Raw genomic sequence first — 15,196 nt, forward strand, 5'->3', positions numbered from 1 at the left:
ATCAGTGATCTATTAACCTGGATATAGGTTTGACTAGATAGAAAAATTAATGTGGATTGTATTTCAAATCTTATGAAAATAAAGTGAAAACATTTTTAATAATACTATGCTTCTAATAGAGACTAGAATTTGGCAATATTTGGTGTAATGACATGATGAATGAACCAATAGTGCTAGTATCAGAAAATTAATATCAAGGTATACAGTTATTTTCAATAGTTTTCAACCAGTAGGTTATGTTCTTGTAGAATATGTGTCTACACCACCGTACCTTATTACCTCTAATCTAATCAGTTATAAGCATGACTCTAGTTTTGCTTTCAGAGTTACGTGGTGGAGCATTTTATCCCATATATATTTGTATAAAATCATATAACCAATACCTATATTTTATTTAATACTTTAATCATGTATTCATAAATTTAATACTGGAATTAAATAAAGTATGTATTACACAACCTATTTTTGGAATTCCAATATTCTCCTGAAAATACATAAGCCATATTGATTGTGTCTGTATAATGTACTACACTACAGTATGTAGGTTGATTAAAAAGTTTAAATAGTTTTTTGAAATAATTTCACTGAAGTTTCAAAAGTTATATAAATTTTATATTAAACTCCCTCTAGCATTACAGGTCGTATTTTTCATCAGATGAAATTTTTTAAAGCTATAGTGGCTGACAGTTGTCAGAATTATTGTTAATTTTGTTTGTTACACCAGTGTGATTGCCATTAAATTAACCACATTCCTGCTGGTTATTTATTCTTTTTTTGTTTCTGTTTTCATTTTAGAATTTAGATTTTTTTTATATTTAGACCTTTGATGTAATTAAGATAAATATTAATCCAATCATACATTCAGATAAAAATATTTTTACAGCTACAAATTTGGCTGGTGTTTTGCCAGCACCATCTTTAGTAACACCTACATTGATGTCTGCTCCAGCAGGTGTAGTCAATAACCAAGGATCAACGCAAGAAGCATTGAGAAGGGCCCAAGAGCAAGCCCAGGTAGGTGTAAGTATACTCCTTTCCTTTTTTCATCACCATTTGACAATTGACTTGTAATCTTTTAAATAAATTATTAAAATATATTTGTTTATTCAATTGTAATATTTTATTTTTATATAAAAAAATTATATTATGAACTTATAGATGGGTGTAATCGCATGAAAGTATTAAAATTCCTATTAAACTTCCAGATAAATTTCTTCTCTGGTATTCCTAATTATTCGATCACTTATAAATTAAGTAGATATTGCCATTTGACTTCAAAGATAAGACAAAATTAGTAGTATACTAGACAAAAATATTTAAAAAATGCTATTAATACTGGAATGAATGGTTAATTCAGTGCATTCAATTGTTTTGGACTGAATAAATGCTTTGTTATGAATAAATGTTAAAACTGTATGGTTTAAACAAGATCAGGTAGCAGAGTCCTCATTAACCTGTAAAGAGATGAAAAATGAATGACCATAGTTATAAAACTGTAATATTTAAATTTTATTTCTTAGTTTAAATTAAATCTTAATTTGAATCAAAAAATTAATAATGTCAACACCACTTTGAAACATGGTTTGAGTTCTTATGATAGTTCAAAGTACTAATTCCAAACAGTATTTTTTTATCACATTAGTAAGTAGTAAAGCAATATTTTATCAACATGTTGCTATGTTTATTTTCTGTTTTATTATTTTTCAGCTATTAATTTTTGTGTCCTGATATGAGTGCTGTTAGTATTTATCTTTTATTGTTTTTAATTTTCTTTTTCAATTGCAAAAAATGGCTACATTACACAGTTAAAATAAAATAGCAAAGCAAAAATTTACAACTGCAAATCTTAATACTTAATAATTAAGTTATCGCATTTATAAAGGAATTAGTAAAGTTAACAAAAAAAAATACATTGTTTTTTTGACAAGTGGCATGATAGACTAAGGCCATCAATTATTGATAAATGCCAGTATCATGCACAGAATTGCGCTTTTTTTTTATCCTCCGGGACCACCATTATGTATTGCCTCAGAGGATGAGATGAATGACAAATGTAGCGTGTGAAATTGCCATGCCTGACCAGGATTCAAACCTGAGACCTCCAGATGAAAGGCCAAGCCAAGATGCTACCACTCAAGCCACGAAGGCAGGTACAATTGCACTTATTAATTTTATTTAAGTGCTCTGTGAAAACCAGTTCATTAAATAAGATTTTAGCTGTTGGAATTTTACTTTAACACCCTTTGATTTTTGGGTTGCTTCTCTCTGAAATTTTTACGTTGGACCATGTGGTTTTAAGGGATGCTGTTAGTTATTTTTCCCAAGGTAGGTCAAAATACAGCTTTAAGATGTTAACATTAATAATGAATTTTTTTTTAGTGATAAAAAATTAGATTAATAAAATGTCCCCCAGACTGTATAAAAAATGTACTTGAGAAGAGAGTTCAGACTGAACAATAATATAAAGTGAAAATTTTTTGTTGAGGTACGAGTAACATTCCAGCTTGGGGGATAGAAGAAAAATTTTGTTTCATAGTTTTAAGATAATTATCTCAATGTAACAGAAAGTTTCTCTAAAAAATATTTTCTTTAAGCTGTTAGTACTTTTGTTAATTACTGTCATGCTCTTTAAATCCATCTATAAGATTTTATTTTAACTATTATACACATTAGTTTTTCTTTTATTAGTAAGTAGATTGTTTTTAAAAGACTGTTGTTTTGTATACATATTTATTTGTTTGCTAAAATATACCGTACAATCCTGATAGGCAGTTTAGTAGTTCAAAAAATGTCTTATTAATTTACATTAAATCTGTTTTTAGTCAGAATTATCATTGACCAAGGATAATAAATTATGCCACAAGAGATTGTAAAGTGCATATGTAATTTCTATTTATTGCTTAGAATTAAATTTTTTTTAAGTTATATTCAATATATTTACAAAACTACAGTGGAACCTGCCTTAATATTCACTTCATATTAACTGTGATTTTTGTTTTTTTCTAATGGAATTTATTTTTTATAAATGCATTTTAAGTTACCTGCTTATTTGAAATCCCAGTTCTCGCCACTTTTATGTTATGATTTAATTAGTGTATTATTTATTGTATTGTTCAATGAGAAATAATTCAGAAATGTTTTAAAATTAAGTAGCAGTAAATTAAAGGTAGTTGTAAAAAGTTTATAATGATTGTTTATGGTTGGAACTGCATTAAAACTGTTGAAAGTGCTGTAGTGAATGCAGAAATATTTTTTTGTGAAAATTAATTGACAAAGTATGTATAAAAAATACTGTTTGTAAACAAAGAAAGTTTTAGGAAGAAAATGAAAAAGTCAGATTGCAAGGATTGTTTTAAATAAGATTGAAGAATTAAAGTATGAAATCATAAAAACAAATGAGACTGAAATACCAGTTACTGTTTACATTTACATTTGAGTTAAAGTTAGGGTTTTATATATAAAATATATATGAATGCATATTGTTTATTGTACTGCAGTAGTGGAAAATTGTGTGTAGTTTCTTTTGCTCTTCATTATATAACAACATTTCAAGAAAAGAATACAAAATTTTAGTTTTTAATTTGTTACTCTCCTGTTTTCAAACTTGCATTATGCTTTATCAGTATGGATGTATTCCATTTACAGACTTTTAAATCAGTTACTACCATACATATTTAATAAAAATGGCATTCACTCAGATTCTAAGAATGTTTTACACTCTTTTTTGTATATTAATAAGCTGTTCTGACATTGAAGGAACAATTATAAATGTATAAAACAAAAGCAGAATGTGGTATGATAAGTGGTAATGAAGGTGTGATTGATAGTTTTTCTTATAGTCTTGTGCCAACTGTTAACAACCACAAAAATATTATAGTGTTTTTAAATAATGTTCATTTTGAAATAAAGCAATAATCTGAAAGTTAAAATAACGATTTACAGCCAAATCAAAATCAATATGTAGATATTTTTCTTCTTATTCACTTTCTACTTAATTCTTTTTTATTACTTTTAAACAAAAATTGTACGCTCCTGTTGATTTTATTAATTGGATGGCAGAAAATTTAATACAGACTTTACTTGTTCTAAGCACTATTCTTGTTTTATAGTTGACATGTTAAAATAAGGTCTATGAACAGTTATTTCTTTAAAAAGATGAAAATTCCTTTATTAAAAATTTTGCTTATCCAGACAATGCTTATTATAGAAACGATCACAAGTGAGAGTTAAGACAGGTTCTACTGTATAGTGACACATTGGTACTTTAAATTTTTTTTCTTCTGTGTTCCAATTGTTTCAACACATGTTTCAGGTTACTAACAAGTTTTAAGCCAATTTTGCATCTCTAAAATTGATCACTGGACATCATTTAAAGTGTTCATTAAAAAAAAAAATATGTACTTTACAGCAAGTATGATAAGGTTCTTCGGGCTAATTAAAGTGTTAATTAATTGTGATGTATAGAAATGAAGTTGTATTAATACTAGCGGTAATATAAATAATTTTCTACAAGTTAGATTTTTAAAAATAGTAAAATAAAATTATTGCTGCTAAAATGGCTTTCATGTTTTGTTTTTTAAGTATAAAGTTTTCTTTATTAATAGTATTAACATTAAATCATTTATTATGATTATCACCTTTTGTATTTAAATCTTAATCGCTCATTGTAACCCGCCAACTATCATGCAATTTAAATTACAAGTTCTCTTTCTTTTTAGTAAAGAAAGTAAAAGAACTAATGCTAATAAAATTATTTTTTTGGAGTCTTAGTATTTGTCCCACCTGGAAGATATTTGTTGAATGTTTACTTCTCTTGTAATAAAAGTGGAAAAAAAGAAGTTTGTAAAAAGTGGACAAGTTACTAGTGTTGTTTCATTATATTTTTGCAATATTATTGTGTCTCAGAATGTGATCGTGCAAAGTTAACCTGATTGACACAACAATATACTAATAAAAATTTTTACTTTATTTAGGAAAAAATAATCTTAGATGTCTCCAAAATTAGACAGCTAAGCGTCATCAGTAATGACTTCATATTGAATTGCTATTTGATTTTTCATATCATTTATTTATATAAGATATTGTTACAAGTTATTCAGAAAGAGTACTGAAAACATCTTTCATAGTGTTCATATTTCTGTAGTTTTGACTATTTCAATTTAAGTTTTAAGTATATATGGCATTCATCGCATCAAAATAAATATAATCAATTTTAATTAGATACACATTACTTGTATAAATATATTTTTTATTAAATTAGTTAAGTAATTGTTATAGTGGCTTTCTAAATAGAGAAATAATTGTTCCAGGATTTTCATTTGTGGTTTAAAAAACTTAAAGTAAATTTTTAAAATGTTTTTTATATTTTTTTCTGGAATAAAGTTGGAAATCTTTCAGACCTTGAAGCATACATAATACATTTTGCTTCGTATGAAAACTTAATATTAATTTTATACATTGTTATATATTTTTGGATTAAATGTGTGCTAATATTTTACAGCAAAAACAGCAAGAAGAACTACAGAAAAAATTGTTAGAAGAAACAGAACCACAAACATTACAGCAACAAGAAAATATGAGCATTAAGGGGCAGAGTGCAAGGCATCTTGTTATGCAAAAACTTATGAGAAAAGTTGAGGTACAATAAAATAGTAAAACTTAACATGTATAATAAAACTTGAATTGATTTATTACACACTACTATTTATTGATTTGTATATTGTATACAGTTTTTTAAGCATATATCTTAACTAGGGTACAAATCACATTGCATAAAATATATAGTATAAATACAAAATTATACAATTCTCTTTAAGTAGAATGTATCTTATTTTCATACATTTGAATATAGCAAATATGAAATTTACAGGTCACCACATGATAATATTTTTTGAGAAAAAATTGACCAGTAGAAAATATTTAGAAAAATATTTCTTAAAAGGAATTAATCACATTTGTAAGATTTCACTCAATTCCCACTTTGATTTGCCTGTTGCTTTTCAAACTTTCATCTCATTTATTCAATAATCAATACATCCCACAATCGCAATGATTATAAGTAACTTGACTTGACACATAAAACTGAAGGAACTAGCTTTTCATGTAATATATACTATGAAAAGTGATCTTCTATTACCTCCTATGTTGACTGAATACACTATTCGACTTTGCCTTCAAGCCAAACATGTCTAATCTTCCCACAGTGTTTTACTGTGTGGTGATCATAATTTTTTTCTCACAAAGCAACCCTTAATTGCCTTTTGTATTGCATATACTTTGCGAGTCGTATCTGTTAAAAAATAGAAATAATGTTAAACTAAAATATTAAATGTAAAGCAAATTCTAAGGGGACCTTCTATAAATAAAAATTTTAATTGTTAAAATTTCTATTTTTTTATCTGTAGAGCCGAGTTGTCATTCTTCGTAATATGGTTGCACCTGAAGATGTAGATGAGTCTTTACAGGAAGAGATCCAAGATGAATGTAGCAAGTGAGTATTAGTTTATATTATTTAACTGAGATTGTGCATTAATATTTACTTAATCATTAATTAAAACTTTTTTTTAATATGTCCTATAACATTATGAACTGATAATTTTGATACAGGATGAAGGCTCTTATTTGCTAATCTAGTCTGCATTCTTCTACCTTGTTTTTGTACGTATCCATTACAAATTGTTCACCGACACAGAAATGTTTATCCTGTCTTCTCTATGTAGAATTATCAAGTAATCTTATGTTGAAATGTGCCTTCAAGTTCCTTGGCCAAGAAACCTCTTTGTAGGTCTTCTCATGCTTTATAGCGCTCTGAAGTATAATTTTTTATTTTTTTGTATTTATCTGGAATTTTGTATTTAGTCTCAATTGACGAAAGAAAATCAAATGACAGCCCTAAAAAAGTAATAATTTTGTTAATCATTGATATTTGCTGCACAAACATTAAAATTTTCAAATTCTTTAAAAAGCAGTTTTCGTAACTGAAATTTTATGTTCGGATAGAAAAAGCTCCTATACTATAATGCCATAAATGGCAAGTCACATGCTTTACAGCATATATTAATACTCCTTCTACCAGTTGCTAAATATTAAATCTAGTTTAAAAGAAATTGGCAAATGATTTTCGTACAATTTGTCTAGATTTAATGTTAAGAATTGATGAAAAGGCTGTTAATAGCACTTTATTGATGATGGATTGATTATACGATATAATTTGCAAGCAAGTACAACAAAATTTTGCAAGTGTATTTTAAGGTAGCCACCATAATCTTATATAAAACTGGCATTAGATACACAAGTCACATTCAAAAATGCTGTACATAAAATTATCACCCCAAACCTACTGTAATAAAGATAATATTAATCTCAAGTTGTTATACCCTAACTCTATTTACCATTAGGACTAGCTGCAAATCTACATTAATTGTCAGGGGAAACTCTTGACTAGTTCTATATTTCAAGTGCATCTCGGTTCCAAGAAAGGTTAGGACAGATAGTGTACAGCAACAAATTAATGAAACCCTTCTGATGACAATCTGTTAATTATATATACATAAAAGTTATTTGTTAAAAACTAATTTACAAAAAAAAAAAAAAAAAATATTTTTATTATACTTAAAATAAAATTAACATGTATAAAAAATATTCTTTCTATAATATTATAGTGGATGTATCTTCTAAATACAAGATTTATATGTGTACATGCTGACAGAGTGAGTTTGAGAACAAAACTTAAATGTTTCTTCTAACATAGTGAGTCTAAGACTTGAAAAGACAAAGGTTTCGACATAATATTTCTTAAATACAAGAATATAATATAATTTCTTAAATACATTTCTGGAATGTATTAACAGAAATACTACATTCTAACTTGAATATATATATACTGCTTCTAGTTGGTTTAGAGGAACTGTTATAAGTATGAACATTTTTCAGAAGTTTTATTACTTATAGACTCATAAAAAAATCAAACCATCTTTGAATTTAATTATGTAGATAAATGTAAAATTATTACAGTGCATAATGAAACATAATTTAGATTAGGTCATACAAAACCTGGCTTCTGCTGAAGATAGAGCTATTTGACTATTAGAAGAACCTTGGTAATAAACAATTACCACCACAACAAAGAAACTGCCCCATACCTACCAGATAGTGCAAGCATTGTATCATAGACAAAGGTAGTGTGGTGACTGATGCAGTTCTTATATTATTATTCTAGAAATGATCCAAGGTAATGATAAAGTGGGGGAGTTATGATGAAAGAAAATTTTGTAATTATTTCCATATGGTATAAAAAAAAATCGCTGTATATAAAACAATTTTAACAGATTAAAACAGTTTGTGTTTTTAATGTATATTGTTCTCACTAAAAAAAAATACATTTATCATTTTCTAAGACTTTTTATTTATTACTTTTACTTTGTTTCACTGATTTCTGAACTTATTAAATTTGTATACTAATTTGTTTTCTAGATTTGGTGCAGTCGACAGAGTGATAATATATAATGAGAAACAGTCTGATGAAGTAGATGATGATGCTGAAGTTATTGTTAAAATATTTGTTGAGTTTTCACAAATGAAAGGTAATGAGTTATTATTGTTTCCTTTCTTTACATCTGTTGTAGTTGTAGCTGAACATTAATCAAGACTAAACAGACTTTAGAACTGTTAAATCATTGAATAATATCAGAAATGGTTGATCTGAATCTAGAAAAGCTCAACCCTTACTTGGGACGTAAGCAAGACCATAAAAGACTTTTGCAATCTTTGTCTTCACGGTCTTATGTCCTAGTGGAATCTCCCTTCTTTTTAATTACTAACTCTTCCAAGATTTCCTGAAAATAAGTCTGTATACAGATGTATTTTTAGTGACATTTGACATCCCATGGCTTATAGGACTTTGGAAATTTCTCTACTAGGGTTTGTAATTTTCTTCTTTTTTTTGTACCTTTGTCCTTTTACAATTCACAAATGATTCTCATGCTATTAATTCCTTTTCATTGAGTTTTCCTTTAAAAACAAAGTCACAATTATTTTCTATTATCAAGCCCTATAAAATATATTCTAAGTTTGGCTACACTTACTTATGGAAAAATTTTTAAATGTTAGAGCTTTTGATCTCCTTTACAACATTTTTCATCAATTTAATTTGATGAGAAGGAGATAAAGAAGTGTTCCCAGGTTCAACAAAAAAGGTATATCAGACATTTTGATTACCTAATACTGAAAGCAATGGAGAACTACAACTGTTTTTTTTTTTCAAGAAAATGTAGCTCTCTTCATTTTCATGTAATAAAGATGGAAGCGCCTATCTTGGTAAAATATTTTAGAGGTAAACTAGTCCCCCGTCATATCTCCGGATAAAGACTACTAAGAAAGGGGTCACCAGAAAATTAAAAAATAACATTTACAAGTCAGAGTGTGGAATTTTAGAAATCTAAAAAAGTTTGGTATGTTAGAAAATTTAAAGAGGGAAATGATTGGTTTAATGTAGATGTAGTGTAGGAATTAGAGAGTTTCGGTGAGAATAGGAAAACGACTTTTGGTCAGCTGATTTTAGAATAATCAATGTAAAATAGAAGGTAGGCAGAAGTAGGTTTTGTAATGAACAAGAAGTTAAGGAAGAGAGTAGAGTATTTCAAAAAGCTTAGTGATAGAATCATTGTAATAAGGATAAAATCAAAACCTAAGCAGACAACAATTGTAAACGTCTATATGCCTACAAGTGCCCATGATGATGAGTTAGAGTGTGTGTACAAAGAAATTAAAACACATAAAAGAGGATGAAATTTAATAATAGTTTGAAATTGCAAGCATCGGAAAAAGCAAGAAAGGAAATATTGTGGGTGAATACGGGTTGGGCAAAAGGAATGAAAGAGGAGACCTCTTTCCAATTCCTTTCTTAAAAGGAATTATACTTGCACAAAGTATAATTTAGTAATTTCCAACAACCAGTTTAAAAATTGCAATAGGAGAATATAAACATAAAAAATCCTGATGATACTGCAGCCAATCTGATACATTGGCTGCAAAACATATCCTGGAGCAGACATTGATAGTGACCATAATTTAGTGATAATGAAATGTAGATTAGGGTTTAAAAACTTGAAGCAAAGGTCTCAGATGAATCTGTGGAATTGAGAGAAGCTGAGGAACAGCAGGTAAAGAAAATTTTTGAGAAGGACATCACAAGAGGTGTAAGTAAAGAAGATAAGATAGAAAATATAGAAGAAGAATGGGAGAATGTTAAAAAGGAAATTCTTAAATCAGCAGATGCGAACTTAGGTGGAACAAAGAGAACTGGTAAGAAATCTTGGATATCGCAAGATTGCAGCTGATGGATGAATGTAGAAAATACAAGAATGCTAGTGATGAAGGTAAAAAAAAGGTATTATCAACAGTTAATAAATACTTTAAACAGGAAGTGCAAATTAGCAAAAGAAGAGTAAATTAAAGAAAAGTGTTCAAAAGTGGAAAGAGAAATGATCATTGGTAAAATAGACAGCATACAGGAAAGTTAGGAGAATTTTGTGGTTCATAAATTAAAATCTAATGTGTTAAATTAAAGATTGTAAACCGATTTGTAATATGAAAATAAAGGTCAATAGTTGGGTGGAATATATTGAAGAGAGTACAGAAGAAATAAATAAACTGGTGTTATAGAGGAAGAGGATGAATTGAGAGATAGAATACTGAGATCCGAATATAATAGAGCATTAAAAGATTTGAATGGCAGAAAGGCTCCTGGGATAGACGGGATACTTACAGAATTACTGTGCAGTGCAGGTGAGGAAGTGATAGATAATTATACAAACTGATGTGGAATATTTATGAAAAGGGGGAACTTAATCAGATTTTAAAAAGTGTTGATACCAAAGAAAGCAGGAGCAGATAAATGTGAAGAATACAGAACAACTAGCTTAACTACTAACACATCTAAAATCTGAACTAGAATTCTGTACAGAATTGAGAGGAGAGTGGAAGAATTGTTAAGACCAATTTGGTTTCAGGAAAAGTATAGGGACAAGGGAAGCAATTTTAGCACTTGCACAGTAAGTATACAAATAAATACACAGTATTTATAGACTTAGAAAAGACATTTGATGACGTTGACTGGAATAAAATGTTCAGCACTTTAAAAAATGTAGGGTTCATGTATAGAAATAGAAGAAAAATTGCTAGCATTTACAGGAACGAAATAGCAATAGTAATAATCGAAGAACATAAGAAAAAAGCTGTAATAAAAAACAGAATTCAACAATGATGTTCCCTATCCCTGTTAATTTTTAATCTTAACATGGAACTAGCAGTTAATAATGTTAAAGAACAATTTAGATCCAGAGTAACAGTGCAAGGTGAAAAGATAAAGGTGCTACGATTTGCTGATGATGGCATAGAAATCCTATGCATAAACTAACGCATGAAAATAAAGAAGAACAAAATGAAAGTAATGAAATGTAATAGAAATAATGTAGATTGACCACTGAATATAAAAATAGGAAAAGAAAAGATTATGGAGGTAGAAGAATTCTGTTATTTGGGAAGTAGAATTGCTGAAGAAAGACGAAACAGGAGCAATATAATTTTTTTTTTAACCTTCAGAACCACCGAAGGTGGATAGGGGAATGTTAAAAATCAGATGGGTGGATTAAAGTGTCAAATGAATAGGTATTGCAGCAAATTGATGAAGAAGCATTTGGAAAAATATAATTAAAAGAAGAGACAGACTTATAGGCCATATATTAAGGCATCCTGGAATAGTCGCTTTGATATTGGCAGGAAAAATTGTGCAGGCAGGTAACGTTTTGAATATGTAAAACAAATTGTTAGGGATGTAGGGGATATACTGAAATGAAACAACTGGCACTAGATAGGAAACCTGCATCAAACCAGTCAAATGACTGGTTCCAAAATACAGAAGTTCTGTTTTACCAGTTGCTCTTCTATTCTATTAACATAAAAAACTGTGACCTTCTGATGACTCATCATCCTCAATCATGACTCAATCCTCATAAATTTGTAGGCAAACTGTTTGTACTTAATTGACTTTTTTTAAATTGATATTTAAATTACAAGCAAAGTGAATAATACAAATGATAATTTGATCAGTGTGATTAGCTTGAGAATTTTTAACACACAAAAAAGAAAGAATTATTTAAAAACTTGTAAAAAAATATAATAAAATAACAGGAAATTATAAATTATGTGTATTCAATGTGTTCAGTTTTTTTTCTAAGTTTGAAACAACACTTTATATAAAAATTGAAAATTGAACTTTTTAAGAACCATATATTTTACAAAATAGTCACTATGTGAATTAATAACGTTAAAAAGAGGAATAGTATTTAATAATTGGAAATTGCCTTACTAATACTCATTGCAGTTAATGTATGTTACTGCAATAGCAAATTTAAATAAGATTGTAAACCAATTACTTTGGAATTAATTTTAATTTTTACTTGAAAAAGGATAAATATATTATGCTACTATTACAATAAATATAGTATAATTCATTGCTTCATATTTTTAACAAACATTTAGTATTCTGATTAAAAGATTTTCATGCTGATTTCAAGAAGGAAAAACTAATTTTTTGCAATAAACCTAAATAATTTTTTTTTTATTGCAGAAGCAGAAGCTGCAAGAGATGCTTTAAATGGAAGGTTTTTTGGTGGTAGACTAGTAAAAGCAGAACTTTATGACCAAGCATTATTTGATCACAGTGATTTTTCAGGTTGAAATATGAATTTGATTATAATTTAACCAAAAAGAGTGAGTTTTTCATTGGTGCATTTGTGTAGAAATCTTTATCCCTGTACTTTGGTATATTTGGCATTTTTTTACTTCTTTTTAGGAAATGAAAAGTATTGTAAAAATTATTTTAGGTTTGTGTATAGAAACAGATCGTGTAAGTATGTATTTATGAAGTTTGGGTATTGACTGCTCTTTCATTGGACTGGAGAGGCATAATGAAATTATGAACTTTTAACACATGTATTATGTGTATGTATTATATATTAATTATATATGATTTATTAATTATAAATTAAAGTCAGATTGTTAAAATTCAGTTTTAATGAATTTTATGAATCTTAATATTATATGTATGTTTTTACACAGTTTAGAAATATGTTCTGTATTTTATCTTATAGTTTAAGTATTCTTTAAAAAAAATCAAGGTAAATATAACAAATAAAAATATTCTATTTATATTGGTCATAAAAATACTGTTTATAACAAAATAGTTTTATTTTTTAATACAATGGTATGATGTATTTGCTTCAATAGAATGCTAAATTATAGATAATAAATGTATAATTTTATTGTTTTAAATAAACTGAAAAAATTAAATCAGGAAAATTCTGTACATCATATTTGAATCAAAAAATAATATACAAATAATATTATATAGTGAATTATACATAATTCATATTAATTATTTTGCTATTATTTTTTTTCACAATGTTGTAAGTTTTTGTTATAGTACACATCATGTTAATTTCTGAAATAGTAATAAATATTTGTTTATTCAGTAACTGACTAATATTGGTAATGTTAACTATTTATTTATTTTTTTATAATATTATTTTATGATACTTAAACATAATTTGATTTGTAATGCTTTTATTTCTTAATAATTAGTTATGTAATATTATGAATCATTAAAAGATAAGAAATGTGTACAGAAAATCATATTTTAAAGTAATTCTTTTTTTAATAAATTCTGTTTAGATCATCTTTCATTGTAATATTTATATAGTTCATGTACTTGTTTTATTCTGAAGCTTGTTTCACTCTCCACTTGATTAATTATTGTTCACCAGTGCCAGTTTGAATCAACACTTCATTCTTTTCATTATAAAAGTAAAGGCAGATGTTATTAAAAAAACTATAAAATTAGCAGTCTTTTTCCTCCCCTCATATTCGTCCAAAACATTGCTACATTTCTCAACCAAATTTTGTGTGTAAAAGTTTTAGATTAAAAACAGTGTGTTTGTCTCAAGAAGGTAGAACAAATGTTTGTGACAATGCAGCAGCAGTTATATGTTTAGGAAGACTAATAATCTTTAAGTAAATGAGAAAAGTCATAAAAAATAAGTAAAATAAAAATAATTATCAAATAAATCAAACATTTCATTTTCAGTCATTTATGGTATTTTAATGTAAAAGTTATCAGATGGATGCCAAAAATTTATATTCACTGAAGGACACAAGAACATCATGCTCTCTCAAGATTTTTGAGCCCTACAAAATGGAGATGATCTCCTGCTACATGTAAAAACTATAACAAGTAATAGTTAGAGCCAAACAGATTTTTCTTGTTGAGTTCCTTATCTTGGAAATACTATATAATGTCAATATGTATTGTAAAACTTAAGAGAGGCTATTCAGAATAAAAGACGTGCGAAACTATCAGTGGGATTCTTCTTCCGCACAACAAAGTATAACAAACATGATCTGAGAATTAAAGCAACTTTGCCAAAAAAATTTACTGTGCAATTCCAACCTTGCAAGTAGCAGTTTATTTACTTTTCTCCATTTAAAACTATGGCTTACATCATAGAGATTTAAAAATTAATGAACTAGATGAAATAAGTAATCAGTTTCAATCATTAGCAGAAAAATTGTTAGAATAACAATAACAAAACTAATTGAACAGTAACAGCATGTTTCAGTAAGTGGTGGTTTGTGGGGAAATTACATATATATAAAGGAGTTGATTTCTTTGAAATGCTGGATTAAGGACCCCCACAGGTATACAAAAAAAATCTAATTCAGCAGAAGGTTTCTATTGCAAGGGTGGTTTTTATATTTTTATTTTATATTCTCGATTGGTTAATCTGGTCATTCCGAAATTCAGTTATATCTATGAGATGCTATGGTCAATTTTAAAAATTCAAACTGCTTATCTTTTACCATGTTGAATGCTTACATTTGCATAAAAAAGATGTATGCTTGATCATTCAGTTATATTTTTTTGAAATTTACTTATACCTTCAGAACGATATGACCAATTTTAAAAATTCAAAAAGTGTATTTGCTAGCAGTACAAGAGGCTAATGTTTGCATACAAAAGATTTACTATCGATCATCTGGTCCCATTATGTATATTCACATCTTTATATAAGTTGATTTCTTTGAAATGCAAGATTTAGGACCTCAGGTATATAAAAAAATGAATTTGGCAAAAAGTTCC

The 15,196-nt window shown here is 27.6% G+C and overlaps 1 protein-coding gene across 5 annotated transcripts in view; it reads left to right on the forward strand.

The window, feature by feature from the left end:
- hfp (Poly(U)-binding-splicing factor hfp) overlaps positions 1-13,826 on the forward strand; it is a 54,572-nt gene extending 40,746 nt beyond the window's left edge. For 2 of the 5 annotated variants that reach the window (XM_075366285.1, XM_075366289.1), the window contains exons 10-14: positions 884-1,020; positions 5,501-5,638; positions 6,405-6,490; positions 8,473-8,582; positions 12,629-13,822. In XM_075366285.1, the coding sequence (XP_075222400.1) occupies positions 884-1,020; positions 5,501-5,638; positions 6,405-6,490; positions 8,473-8,582; positions 12,629-12,738 (581 nt within the window). In that variant the 3' untranslated portion in view covers positions 12,739-13,822. Of the gene's footprint in view, positions 1-883; positions 1,021-5,500; positions 5,639-6,404; positions 6,491-8,472; positions 8,583-12,628 lie in introns of all 5 variants that reach the window. The other 3 variants (XM_075366287.1, XM_075366288.1, XM_075366286.1) reach the window with 3 other exon arrangements.
- The last annotated feature ends 1,370 nt before the right edge of the window (positions 13,827-15,196 follow it).

Source organism: Lycorma delicatula, chromosome 5, assembly GCF_047948215.1.
Source record: "Lycorma delicatula isolate Av1 chromosome 5, ASM4794821v1, whole genome shotgun sequence".
Taxonomy (NCBI): Eukaryota; Metazoa; Arthropoda; class Insecta; order Hemiptera; family Fulgoridae; genus Lycorma; species Lycorma delicatula.